This window comes from Schistocerca gregaria, chromosome 3 (genome assembly GCF_023897955.1).
Source record: "Schistocerca gregaria isolate iqSchGreg1 chromosome 3, iqSchGreg1.2, whole genome shotgun sequence".
Taxonomy (NCBI): Eukaryota; Metazoa; Arthropoda; class Insecta; order Orthoptera; family Acrididae; genus Schistocerca; species Schistocerca gregaria.
This window is the reverse complement of record NC_064922.1, coordinates 738,085,946-738,099,962: the sequence shown is the minus strand read 5'-3', so window position 1 is coordinate 738,099,962 and position 14,017 is coordinate 738,085,946. Positions and strand designations below refer to the sequence as shown.

At 40.0% G+C, this 14,017-nt stretch overlaps 1 protein-coding gene across 1 annotated transcript in view; it reads right to left on the bottom strand.

Moving 5' to 3' along the window:
* Positions 1–2,027: 2,027 nt before the first annotated feature.
* Positions 2,028–14,017, bottom strand: part of LOC126353809 (uncharacterized) — a 93,610-nt gene continuing 81,620 nt past the window's right edge. Inside the window, exons 5-6 of the mRNA XM_050002907.1 lie at positions 3,211–3,727; positions 2,028–3,107 (exon numbers count right to left, since the gene is read on the bottom strand). Of these exons, the coding sequence (XP_049858864.1) occupies positions 2,874–3,107; positions 3,211–3,727 (751 nt within the window). The 3' untranslated portion in view covers positions 2,028–2,873. The remainder of the gene's footprint in view (positions 3,108–3,210; positions 3,728–14,017) is intronic.

The window sequence follows — 14,017 nt, the reverse complement described above, 5'->3', positions numbered from 1 at the left end:
TGCCTTTAAATATGTCTGCTTGTGTCTGTGTATGTGCGGATGGATATGTGTGTGTGTGTGTGCGAGTGTACACCTGTCCTTTTTTTTCCCCTAAGGGAAGTCTTTCCGCTCCCGGGATTGGAATGACTCCTTACCCTCTCCCTTAAAACCCACATCCTTTCATTTTTCCCTCTCCCTCCCTCTTTCCTGACGAAGCAACTGCCAGTTGCGAAAGCTCGTAATTCTGTGTGTGTGTTTGTGTGTTTTGTTCATGTGCCTGTCTGCCGGCGCTTTCCCACTTGGTAAGTCTTGGAATCTTTGTTTTTAATATATTTTTCCCATGTGGAAGTTTCTTTCTGTTTTATTTACATCGTCATTAAGGTAAAACTTAATTACTATTACAAACCATAGGAGTAAACTCTGGTGTCAGGCTCTGCAGAACTTGAAAGCCCACCAGAGGAAATGGACACAGGTCATCATACTGCTCCTGCATCGCTGACTTCGGATGTACCAGCCAAAAATGTGATTTCTCTTGTGCCAATCAGGGTTTCAAGGCTTTGTAGACAAACTCCTTGATTTATGGTGTTGTGGTTTACCTGGCATCTGATCCAGAGGTCTGCACAGTTGCACTGAAACTGGATAACCCATTTTGGAGGACACCTTGCGAATCGCAAACTGGTTCGTAATATGCACATTGTTAATGAATAACTCATGGGGGGCCAAAGGTGGCACCATATGTTCCACCCTCGAATTGCAGACGTCAAACAACCCCTAGCCTGCAGCAACAGTGATGTGTCGTCGTATGACATCTCTATTATATCCGAGCCTTCAGCCATTCCTTACTGGCAGTCATGGGAGCTGCTCACTTCATGCCTGCTGTACTTTGGTTTTTTTCCTGCTGTATTTTTCTGCTCACTCCCGAGGAGACTGGAGATCTTGCACCAGCTGTGGTAAAGAGGGGCACCTTCACTCAGTGAGTGTACCACCTGTTTCCCCTCAAGAAAACACTGGCAAATAGTATTTCTTGCAGCTGGCCAGTACAGCCAAGTGAAATAAATATGGCTGCCCAGCATATGGTCGGTCAGTTCCGAGCTCACATCTGATACTATGTTACTATTGTCACTGTACTATTGACCATTTGATAACATCATCGTTTGGGCCTTGGTTGTGCTCTCTGGTCACAATGAGGAATGTCTCTCTCTTTGATCTTAGCCTGTTGGCATCACTGTGGAAAAGGTTTTTGTTTTCACCTTGTTGTTGCATAGGCTGCTTTGGGCTTGTTCTAGTCTGTGTCTTGCCTGGCATCCGTCAACAGACTTTAGCTTGACTACGGCTCAGTTTTGTGTTCTCTTCCAGAGGTTGGCCTTCTGCCTTGCAGCACCACCCATTTCCCTTCTGGGCTCTGATGCATGTATTGATATCAGGCTACTCGTAGATATAGCAGAAACTGCAAAATTATAAGGCAGAAGAATGGATGATAAGTATTTACCTTGGTCAGATCCTCCTTATTGGGTTGGGTTATTTTGGGGAAGAGACCAAACAGGGAGGTCATCGGTCTCATCGGATTAGGGAAGGATGGGGAAGGAAGTTGGCCATGCCCTTTCAAAGGAACCATCCCGGCATTTGCCTGGAGCGATTTCGGGAAATCACGGACAACCTAAATCAGGATGGTCGGACGCAGAATTGAACCGTCGTCCTCCTGAATGCGAGCCAAGTGTGCTAACCACTGTGCCACCTCGCTCGATTCCTCCTTATTCTCACAACAGGTGGGTCCTCTTCATCCCAGTTTCGAGTGACATGCCCCTCCTTCAAATCAGTCTCTCTTTCCCTCCTGAAAAAGGAACTAACAATTCGAAGAGCTAGGAACAGATTTTTTATCTGCTTTCCTGGAATTTTGCCTCCTAAAGACATGAGAAGACTGGCCAGTCATTCAGCACCTTTGTAATTTTGCTGTGATAGACACATATGTTAGAAAAGGGTCAAATATTGAACCATCGAATTAAGTTGAATGATATTTGTGATTAAAAAAAAAATGAGAGAAACCCAAATATGTTCACAGTATAAAAATATTTTATTTCAAGTTGGCTAGTAAAATCAGTTTTATATCTGTACACAAAATAAGGCCTCAATGTTACCACAACTCTTCAGTGTTTTCTTAAAAAGATAACTGCTAGTTTAAAACCCTTCTGCTGAGTTAAATATAAAAGATATATCTCATATAGGCATACAAAAATCTTGTCATTTTATTTTTAAAAGAGGGAACAGTAATTGACTAATGAACACAATTTTTAACTGAGTCTTTGGCTGTTATAACCTCTCAACACACTACCAGATGCACACATTGATCATAACAAAACAACTGAACACCTACTGACATCACACACAACACAATGTATAACATGGTAATTAGAAGTTCGGTTCAATTTTCAGGTGAACATATGAATTCTAAATACATTTCATTTCAACAAATAAACAATATATAGTAAAAATATTTGTATTTTACACTGGAGGGACTATGAACACAATCATTGCTGTACTTCCCTGAAGACAATTTCATGAGATCGTTAAATATTCTGACAAACGCACAAACATGCAAATTTGGAATCTGCATGCATTTCAACAAGCATAACTATGTATGCTGCACGCGCACACACACACACACACACACACACACACACACACACACACACACACACACACACATTCTGGAGAGAGCTGTACACATATTTCAATACATGAGGTGTCAAAATGAGATGCAGCTGGAAATATGATATCACACTCCATTAAAACTGTCAGTTTCTGCATCAAATACAGTGAATAAGGCATCTCACTTTGCAGGTAAGTCAGTTCAAATATGGATAAAAATTAATATAATTTAACAGATTTTACAATCATTAACTGCAGCCAGCTTCTGTTTTCTGAACAACAGTATGTACATGCTGCAGTGCAGTTTCTAATAACTGCTCACTAGTTGTCTTACAAGTATCTTCTCTGGACTGTACAAGTAATGTGTTGCCTACAACCTTTAAAAGAAGCCTTGTCAGTGATGACGCACAAGGATGGAAAAGATGGTGAGTCATTGTGATGCCCTTTCTCCTCAGAGCCTCAGCCACAGCCCACAATAATTTCTGAAAAATTAAAGAGACTGGTTCACACAAAAACTTTCAAACATTTACTAAGTGCATTACTGGTTAAATATATTAGAGCTGTTTATGCTTGTGGGAAAATTACCTTCTTGTATGTGCCACTTATTCTACTCTTTGATGCTGCTTGACTTGAAGAAAGTGGCTGTGTAAATACTTGGCTTCTATGGCTTCCATTAACGTAAGACGAATTTGACTTCTTTTCTGACAGCTGTCTGCTCACTGATGAGTGTCGGTTAAATTCTGCATTATGTGATAAGGAATGCCCCACTGGCTGAGAGGCATCAAAGACCAGTCTACGTGAAATCTTTCTTGGATGGGATTGTGAATCAGACATCACTCTTTTTCCATTTATATTGAAATTTTCATTAAGATTGCGACTTCTGTTTTCTGCAAGCTTTGTCGTTCCTCCCCAAGCATCTGTTTTCGTATTATTGGATTCTGTTCTGGGTTTTAAATAAGAAGAAACTTTCTTGTCATCAACTGGGCTCTGGAAGAGCGCTCTCCTTGAACTTCTTAACCTGCTATCATCTTCTCCTATACAGATTGTGTTTCTCTGGAGTCGGCGATTATTAATTTTATGTTTCTGTTGTTTCTCTTCTTTCCTATAATACAAAACAGTAAAATCAGGAACTAGTCTCTCTCTCTCTCTCTCTCTCTCTCTCTCTCTCTCTCTCTCTCTCTCACACACACACACACACACACACACACACACACACACTTCCATCTTCCAGAGGTTACTAATGTTTATGAGATCCATTTCATAAAAACAAACATGGTGAACAACACTAGTTTAACAGCAAACAGAGTACTTGAGATCCACAACAAGTCTGTTTTTATTAATAATTGTGACTGTGTTTGGAACTATTGAGAGAACCAAAAAAATCTCATAAGTTAAATACAAAATTAATCTGAATATAGGTGAACACGATGTGCGCACACAAGCACATGCGCATGGGGCAGGGGGGAGGACAGAGCTATTCCAAATGAGTTAATTTATCATTTAGCACTCATTTCAGAAAGAAGTCTAGGTAGCAATCATACTCATTTTTAAAAACACAGTATACACAAAAAGAAAAACAAAACCACTGCAAGGTGAAGACCCAATTAGCAACTTATTTTAGTAATTATTTTTCTATTACCCTAAGAAACTGCAGTGCCCAATTATCTCTTGTCCAGGCAGTAAATGACATAAATGTACAATATACATGAGGTGAAATAAAGCACATTAGAATGGTATCAGTTGTCTCTTCTGTGGAGAATACAGGTGATTATCAAATCCAATTGTACAGCAGAAAACATACCATGCCAAGAGATTGATGGTGCAGTGAGCTATTAACAACTACAGCGAATATGATATGCTATATATGGTAAAGCAAATACTGCTGTCAAATAGGAGGAGGGGAGGGAGGTGGGAGAAAATAAAGAGAAAAAACATGTTTTCAATCACTCTCTACACAGTACAGCTGAAAACAAATAGCACTGACACAAGCAGCACACAAGAGGGATGTCATTAAAACCTATATTAAAAGCATAATTATGCTAAATTAAAGTTCATCAAAGAAGAAATAAAAAGAAATTAGTGAAAATGTCAATAAAAAAGTGTGCAAACAGATGTAGCCTGAAAACATCCTACAGATAAATGGCTGATTCCAGACAGGTTGATGACTATTCTGTACAAAAGCTGAGATGCTGACTAGCGTCCTGAGCATTTCCCACTTAGTGGTCATTTTCTCCTGGAAAATTAATGAACTGTCTTCTCATTAGAAAACTGGGTGATACCTTCCACTATGTTGCATACAGATAGCCATATGCCAAAAGTATTGCACATTAGTGGGTCTCGTTGGAGAAGAAATCCTTGTACCAGAGACCAGTGTCCAATCAGAAGCAAGAAGCACAAACTTAAACTTTAACATCAGTAGATGAACGAGTGGCAAAGGTACAGCAAGCATGGAAGAACTATACGTCAAATATTATATGGAGTGCTAGGAAACAAGTATTAGGTCCCAAATTTTTTCAAGTCAAGAGCAAGTCTTGGCCAGGTGATAGGGGATATACACTAGGTTGTTTGTGCACAGATTTTGGAAAGGAATATAATGTTGTAATAGTAGATGGAGCAGGAAACAGTGCTGACTGGGGCTATGGCTACATTATGAAGAACGACGTGGTATAGATAGCTATACAAATGTTGAGTTTATTCTTGTTTGGAGGCCTTTTGATTGGCTCGTTTGAAAACCTCTTTGAGATGGGTAATATGGAGTTAGATCAACTGGTTCTGTTAGGTGCAGGCTTGAACATGCTCCCCAAAATCCACAAACCCAACAATTCTGGATGCCCCATTGCGGTCGGTTATTGTGCCCATACCGAAAGAAATTCGGGCCTCACCGATCGATACCTCCAACCAGCTGCCCATAATCTAGCCTCCTATGTCAAAGATAACAATCACTTCCTTCACCGACTCTCCACCATTTCCATCCCTTTACCTCCTGGATCCCTACTCGTCACTGTTGATGCCACCTCCCCATACACCAACAACCCTCATGCTCATAGTCTGACTGCTATTGAACAATAACTTCCCTAACGTCCATCAGGTTCCAAAACCATTATCTCATTCCTCATACACCTTATTAACTTTATCGTAACCCACAACTACTTCTCCTTTAAAGGGAAGGTATACAAATATATCCTCATCACAGTCATGGGCACTCGCATGGCACCCCCTGTGCCGACCTGTTTATGGGTAATGTAGAGGAGACCTTCCTAGCCCCGAAAATGCCAAAACCCTAGCCTGGTTTAGGTTCATTGATAATATCTTCATGATCCAAACTCACAGCAAAGACACTCTATCCTCATTCCTTCACAATCTTTAATGCATTCTCTCTCATTTGCTTCACCTGGTTCTCCTCAACCCAGAACGTCACCTACCTAGACGTTGACCATCTCCTCTCTGATGACTCCATCTGCACCTCCGTTCACATTAAACCCATCAACAGTACCTAGATATTGATCTCCTCCTCTCACAACTTCATCTGCACCTCTGTCCATGTTAAACCCACCAACCATCAACAGTACCTGCATTTTGACAGCTGTCATCAGTTTCACACCACAAAATCCCTCTCCATACTGCCTGACTACCTGGGGACGGTGCACCTGCAGTAACAAGAACTTTCTTGCCCAGTATGCCGAGGGCTTCACCAAGGCTCCAGACCTTGTCTGCAAACATATCTCCTGTGCCATTTCACATCACACTCCAAATAAACCCGCCACCCTCAAGAACCAGCCACAAAGGAGTGCCCCCTTCATCATCCAGTACCACTCTGGACTGGATCAACATAACCACACCCTTCGACAGGGCTTCCATTACCTATCATTGTGCCCTGAAATGAGGGATTCCAACCCAAGATCTTCCCCACTTCTCCTGAAGTGGTGCTCTGTCATCCACCCAACCTTTACGACATCCTGGTCCATCCCTATGTCACTCCCACACCCAATTCCAATCCCATTCCCTTACGAAAAGGATCATATCCCACTGAAAGATCCAGGTGCAAGACCTACCCAATCCACCCAACTAGCACTTCCTATTCCAGTCTTGTCACAGTTTTACCCTACCCCATCAGGGACCTGGCCACCTGCGAAAGCAGCCATGTCATTTACCAGCTCTGCTGCAATCATTGCACAGCTTTTAATATTGTTATGACTATCAACAAGCTGTCCACCAAGATGAATGGCCACTGCCAAACTGCAGCCAAGAGCACAGTAGACCACCCTGTCACAACATGCAGTTGAACATAACAGACTTGATTTCAGTGGCTCCTTCACCACCTGAGCCATATGTATTATCCCCTCCACCAGCAGCTTTCTAAATTGCGCAGTTATCCTTACAACACATTCTACATTCCCATAATTATCCCAGCATCACCTTACAGTAACATATTGTCCCTACACCCTCCATTCAAAAGTTTCCACCTCCTCTGTCTTCTCTCCTTCCCATTCTTATCTCCCAACCTGTTTATTTGCAACCCTCTGCCAATGCATCCGCCCATCTTTTCCCACTCCTCTCCTTTTCAGCTTCTTTTTTCCCCACATCCCTGTCCCACAACCTCATGAGGCTGCATCTGTTGGCAGTCTAGTCCCTGCACACTCCACTGCATTTGTCTCTCTTCCCACCCACACACTAATATCACTTCCCCTTCTCGACACCCTTCAGACTGCTTCTTGCATCCCACATTGACAGTTGCATTACGACCCGAGTTGTTGGAGATTGCAGTCGTGTGCATGAGGTGTGCTTGCTCCAGTGAATGAATGGTGTGTGTTTCTCTTTTTCTGATGACAGCTACAGCTGAATGCTTATGTATAAGTTTTTATGGTGCCTGCCTGCAACTTAACGTGTTGTCTTTACAGTAAGTAGCAATCCATCTTTTCCTAAATCATTGTTATTCCTACCTGGAGTTTCCATTGTTTAATTTTCAGCCTAAAATACATGAAGGTAAAAGAGAGATTAAATTTAAATGTACAGCATCAAAATATTAGAGAACCAAAAACCAAAATCGATGAAATTCTGGTGTCTTTAGATGAAATGCAGTCTGCAAATCACATAGCTCTAATACATGTTTTTAAAAACCATTTGACAATAGATACAAGAAGGCTGAAAATGGATAGATATAACTTAGCATTCAGTTAAGGTAGGTTAGGTGTGAAGAAAGGGGGAGTTGTCATTAACATGAGAAAGGATGATAAACATGAAAACATTGATACTCGTAGAGTTTAGAGGGCTCAGGATTTTGAAGCCTGTGTTGTGGACAGTTAATAATAAGTCACAATGTACAGGACTCCATCTTGTAATTTTGATTTATTTATAAAACAACTTGATGCATTATTTAACTTTTTGACTTCCAAATTTTGGAAATTTGTGTTAAGTTTCTATTGGACCAAACTGCTAAGATCATCGGTCCCTAGGCTTACACACTAATCTATCTTAAACTAACTTACACTAAGGACAACACACACACCCATGCTCCAGGGAGGACTCGAACCTCCAACGGGGGTAGCTGCGCCAACCATGGCAATGTGCGTCAGACCACGCGGCGACTTCCAAATACTATAAGGTAACATTAGGTGGAGATTTTAATTTGAATGTTTTAGAGCATATCTAATCTAGAGTTATACTCGAGACTCTTGCCAGTTCATGTAATCTAGTTCCCCTCATACAATTTTCAACAAGAGTTCTGAGAACCAGCAGCTCTTCTACTGACAATGTTTTTATAGATGCAATGAGACTGCAAAGTCATAGTGTAGCCCCATAGTTAATAGTCTCCTAGACCATGATAGTGGTGATGTTTAATATCAGAGTGCATGACATAAAAAGAATTGGAAAACTACAAGAGTAAAAAATTTTATAAAAAAGGATTAAGGTATTCAAGAATTTGTGAAATACAGGCTGGAAAGAAGTACACAACACCCTTGTTGTAAACAAAAAAATGTAATGTCTTCTGTTACACAGTCTACTTTGAAACTATTTTCTTAATTAATCAACACATCTAAACTCTGGATTACAAATGGGATCAGAATACCAAGCAAAACTGTACTGTAAAATTTAATGCAAAATCATCTGAACATCAAAATGTTTGCACCTTCAAGAAAAGATAAGCTCTGTCAGCAACAACATAAAAAATTATTTTGAACATAATAAGAAATGAGACAGTGAAACCAAACCAAGAAAATGAAGAAAGTTCTTCACACATAGAATGACCTGATCAAAGGTAGCCCTAAAAGTGTAGAAGGTTTTTTTTCTGTCAGTAGCAGACAATTTAGCTATGAACACATCCTAAGCAGATAGCCTGCAGTTCCTTAAGAACTGTGGTCGAGTGCTTAGAGCCATTATGCAACTTAGTTGCATCATGCAGTGCGTATCCTATCACCCACAACTAGCATGGCACCAGAGAATAGACTATACTGATACGTCATCTTATTTGTGTACTTTTTTATTTTGCTAGCATGTTCTTATGCACATTATATTTCCAAAATACACTATGTCAGGTGATGTGCAATATTAGTAACCAAAAACTGGTAACATTTCCAATGAAGAAAATAAGGCTGTTTCAAACTATCTCTGATAAAATTTTTAATCTGGATACAATTTACTATGAAATAGCATCTATTAAATAATTTTGAGTTCTTGCATTTTGAGGTAGAATTCACATCTATATTAACATTTATTGCAAATATGTGAATTTTTCATGTCCACATTAATAAGTAAAGATTTTTTTTCTGGGGAAATTCAAGTTACAGGGATAGTATTTTCAAACTACACAAGTGTGATATAAGAATTATATCTGCTGTTAATTCAGGAACATCCTGCAAAGATCCTCTTCAAAAAATTAGGTATTCCGACTACTACTTCACAATACATATATTCATTAACGTCCTTTGTCATTAAAATATTCCTTCAATATAAAAATAGTGGAAAACCATGAATATAATAATAGAACCAAAAACAACCTCTACAAAGACCTTGAGGAGTTAATGTTAGTCCTGAATGGAACCAAATACATGCATACATATGTATTTGACAACCTACCTGAGCGCACTAAATGCCATGTAGATAATGTAATTGAGCTTACGACTGAATTAAAGCACTTTCTATTGGGCAACTCCTTCTATTATATAATCTTCACATAAACTTTTAATGTTTTAGGTTAATGTGCAATTAGAATTAGCATCGTAATACGTTTTGTAATGTCATTTCACTGTATCTCATTTAAATTAAATGAGCATTACTGAGAGAGTTGGCAGCACTGGAGGCAGCCATATGTTTGTTTATAAGTACTCGTGGGAAAAAAAGGTGATTAACCTTGCAATAAAAGTTATTTAAGTGAACATTAGACAGGCTATAGATCTATTCATGTGTTTTGTAAAGCAACTGTCAAAGGTTTCACTCTTTTATACGTATCATGACAAAGTATTGAAAAGTTTGTGAAGGCAGCAAATTGCATATTTTTGACCTACATTTGTTTTCAATTACATTTCTAGTTAGGACAAACAGGGACACTGTTCTTTATTTCTGTTCTCTATAACTAAATAATATTAATCATTTTATTATCTAATATACATTAAGGGGAAATAGTAAAATTTTAAATCTCCTGGTTTGGCAAAGCTGTAAAGTATTTCTTGATCTTAGGCTTAATTTTCTGAACAAATTCTTCCAGTTTATTCAATACTCATCAATTTATTCTAAGCATAATCATGTAGTTTACCATGAGTGAGAAGTGCTTGACTTGCCTTAGGATAGGGTGTGGTAAGATGATTTCCTTAGCTTTATCCATAGGTGTACCGTATTGTGGGTAGTGGCAAAATAAATGAGGCCTGGTATTACAGTTCTTCGAGCTAACTAAAGGAAAGATCTGGCCAGGTTAAGGAGGGAGATAGGTACAAAGATGTGGGAAGTGGCTACAGCAATAGAAGTAACTGACAGAAGACTGTATGAGACATTGTTAGGATCAATGTGAAAAATAGATTTATCTTGTTGCACCAGTCAGACACAGATGAGCCTCAAATATATGCAGCTGTAGAAAGAGCACAACAAACTTTCAAAAAGAATCTGAGAAATAAGAAGGTAGAAAAACCTTTAAGAACAAAGAAAATATTGTTGTTAGGTAGTTCACATGATAGAGGTGTTGGCCAACTGTTGCAGGGTGATATAAGTCCAGAGTACCAGTTCACAAACTTTTTTTCAATCTAGTGGTGGTCTTGATTACGGGATATAGGATGAAGACCCATTATGTAAAGAATTTACAAAGGAAGATATCTTGGTCATAGTGAGAGGTACTGACAGAGATTCCATCTATTCTATAAAGTGTGATTTGAGAAAGATAGTGACAGCAATGAAGCATACCAATGTCAGATTTGTGTCTCTTTTGGGATGCCATGATTGACCTCACTTGAAGTCTTCCATCACAAGACTTAATTTTAAGTTGGAAAGGCTGCTTGTATCAGCTATGGTGTCTCACATTGGTTTGATTCCTGCAGATACTATCAATAGATGAGACTACACTAGGAAAGGGAAAACTGTCTGGGCTAATAGCAGATACAGGGTGTTTCAAAAATGACCGGTATATTTGAAAAGGCAATACAAACTAAACGAGCAGCGATAGAAATATACCGTTTGTTGCAATATGCTTGGGATAACAGTACATTTTCAGGCAGACAAACTTTTGAAATTACAGTAGCTACAATTGTCAACAACAGATGGCGCTGCGGTCTGGGAAACTCTATAGTACGATATTTTCCACATATCCACCATGCGTAGCAATAATATGGCGTAGTCTCTGAATGAAATTACCCGAAACCTTTGACAACGTGTCTGGCGGAATGGCTTCACATGCAAATGAGATGTACTGCTTCAGCTGTTCAATTGTTTCTGGATTCTGGCGGTACACCTGGTCTTTCAAGTGTCCCCACAGAAAGAAGTCACAGGGGTTCATGTCTGGCGAATAGGGAGGCCAATCCATGCCGCCTCCTGTAAGTTTCGGATAGCCCAAAGCAATCACACGATCATTGAAATATTCATTCAGGAATTAAAGACGTCGGCCGTGCGATGTGGCCGGGCACCATCTTGCATAAACCACGAGGTGATCGCAGTGTCGTCTAAGGCAGTTTGTACCGCCACAAATTCACGAAGAATGTCCAGATAGCGTGATGCAGTAATCAGTTCGGATCTGAAAAATGGGCCAATTATTCCTTTGGAAGAAATGGCGGCCCAGACCAGTACATTTTGAGGATGCAGGGACGATGGGACTGCAACATGGGACTTTTCGGTTCCCCATATGCGCCAGTTCTGTTTATTGACGAAGCCGTCCAGGGAAAAATAAGCTTCGTCAGTAAACCAAATGCTGCCCACATGCATATCGCCGTCATCAATCCTGTGCACTATATCGTTAGCGAATGTCTCTCGTGCAGCAATGGTAGCGGCGCTGAGGGGTTGCCGCGTTTGAATTTTGTATGGATAGAGGTGTAAACTCTGGCGCATGAGATGATATGTGGACGTTGGCGTCATTTGGACCGCAGCTGCAACACGGCGAACGGAAACCTGAGGCCGCTGTTGGATCACCTGCTGCACTAGCTGCGCGTTGCCCTCTGTGGTTGCCGTACGCGGTCGCCCTACCTTTCCAGCACGTTCATCCGTCACGTTCCCAGTCCATTGAAATTTTTCAAACAGATCCATTATTGTATCGCTTTTCGGTCCTTTGGTTACATTAAACCTCCGTTGAAAACTTCGTGTCTTGTTGCAACGACACTGTGTTCTAGGCGGTGGAATTCCAACACCAGAAAAATTCTCTGTTCTAAGGAATAAACCATGTTGTCCACAGCACACTTGCACGTTGTGAACAGCACACGCTTACAGCAGAAAGACGACGTACAGAATGGCGCACCCACAGACTGTGTTGTCTTCTATATCTTTCACATCACTTGCAGCACCATCTGTTGTCGAAAATTGTAACTACTGTAATTTCGAAAGTTTGTCCGCCTGAAAATGTACTGTTGTCCCAAGCATATTGCAACAAACTGTGTATTTCTATCGCTGCTTGTTTAGTTTTTATTGCCGTTTCAAATATACCGGTCATTTTTGAAACACCCTGTAACTTAGGGGAATGCACTGTCTCAAGTGAGACACAGTGATCCTTGATTCCCGAAAAGCATTTGACTCAGAACCGCACCTACGCTTATTGTAAGAAGTATGATCATATGGGGTATCAAGTGAAATTTGTGACGGATTGAGATTTTTTGGGAGGGGGGGGGGGCATAGAATATTATCTTGGATGGACAGTCATCATCATATGTAGAAGTAACTTTGGGTGTGTCCCCAGGGAAATGTGTTGGGACCCTTGCTGTTTATATTGTATATTAATGAACTAGCAGACAATGATAACAGTAAAACCAGTCTTTTTGCAAATGATGCAGTTATCTATAATGAAGTGCTACCTGAAAGAAACTGTATAAATATTCAGTCAGATCTTGATAAGATATCAATGTGGTGCAGAGATAGACTACTTGCTTTAAGTGTTCAGAAATGTAAAATTTTGCACTTCACAAAATAAAACAATGTAGTCCTATGACTATAATATCAATGAGTCACTGTTGGAATCTGCCAACTCACACAAATACCTGGATGTAACGCTCTGCAGGGATATGAAATGGAATGATCACATAGGTTCAGTTGTGGGTAAAGCAGGCAGTAGACTTCAGTTTATTGGTAGAATATGGGGGAATACAATCAGTCTACAATGGAGACTGCTTACAAATCACTCACGCAACCAGTTCTAGAATCAAGAGTGTGGGTCCCGTTCCAAATAGGACTAACAGGGACATTGAATACATACAGAGAAGGCTAATATGATTGATCATAGGTTTGCTTAATCCGTAGGAGCATGACAGAGCGATACTGAAGGAACTGAACTGGAAGACTCTTGAACATAGGCGTAAACTATCCCAAGAAAGTCTACTAACAAAGTTTTATGCACCAACTTTAAATGATTACTCTAGGAACATACTACAACCCCTACATATCCCTCACATAGGTATCATGAAGATACGGTTAGAATAATTACTGCACACACGGAAGCATTCAAACGATCATTCTTCCAGCACACCATATGTGAATTGAACAGGAAGAAACCCTAATAACTGCTTCAATGGGATGTACTCTCTATCATGCATCTCACAGTGGTTTGCAGAGTATAGATGTAGATGTAAAAAAGCCATACTGGTCTATTTAACAGTGAAAAACAAAGAAATTGTGGTTGCCTGTGACTACATAGATCATCTTAAAAAGTCTTCCAGTAAACATTCATTACAGTCGGTAACATTATCAGTCAACCACCTACAGTAAACTTTCCAAC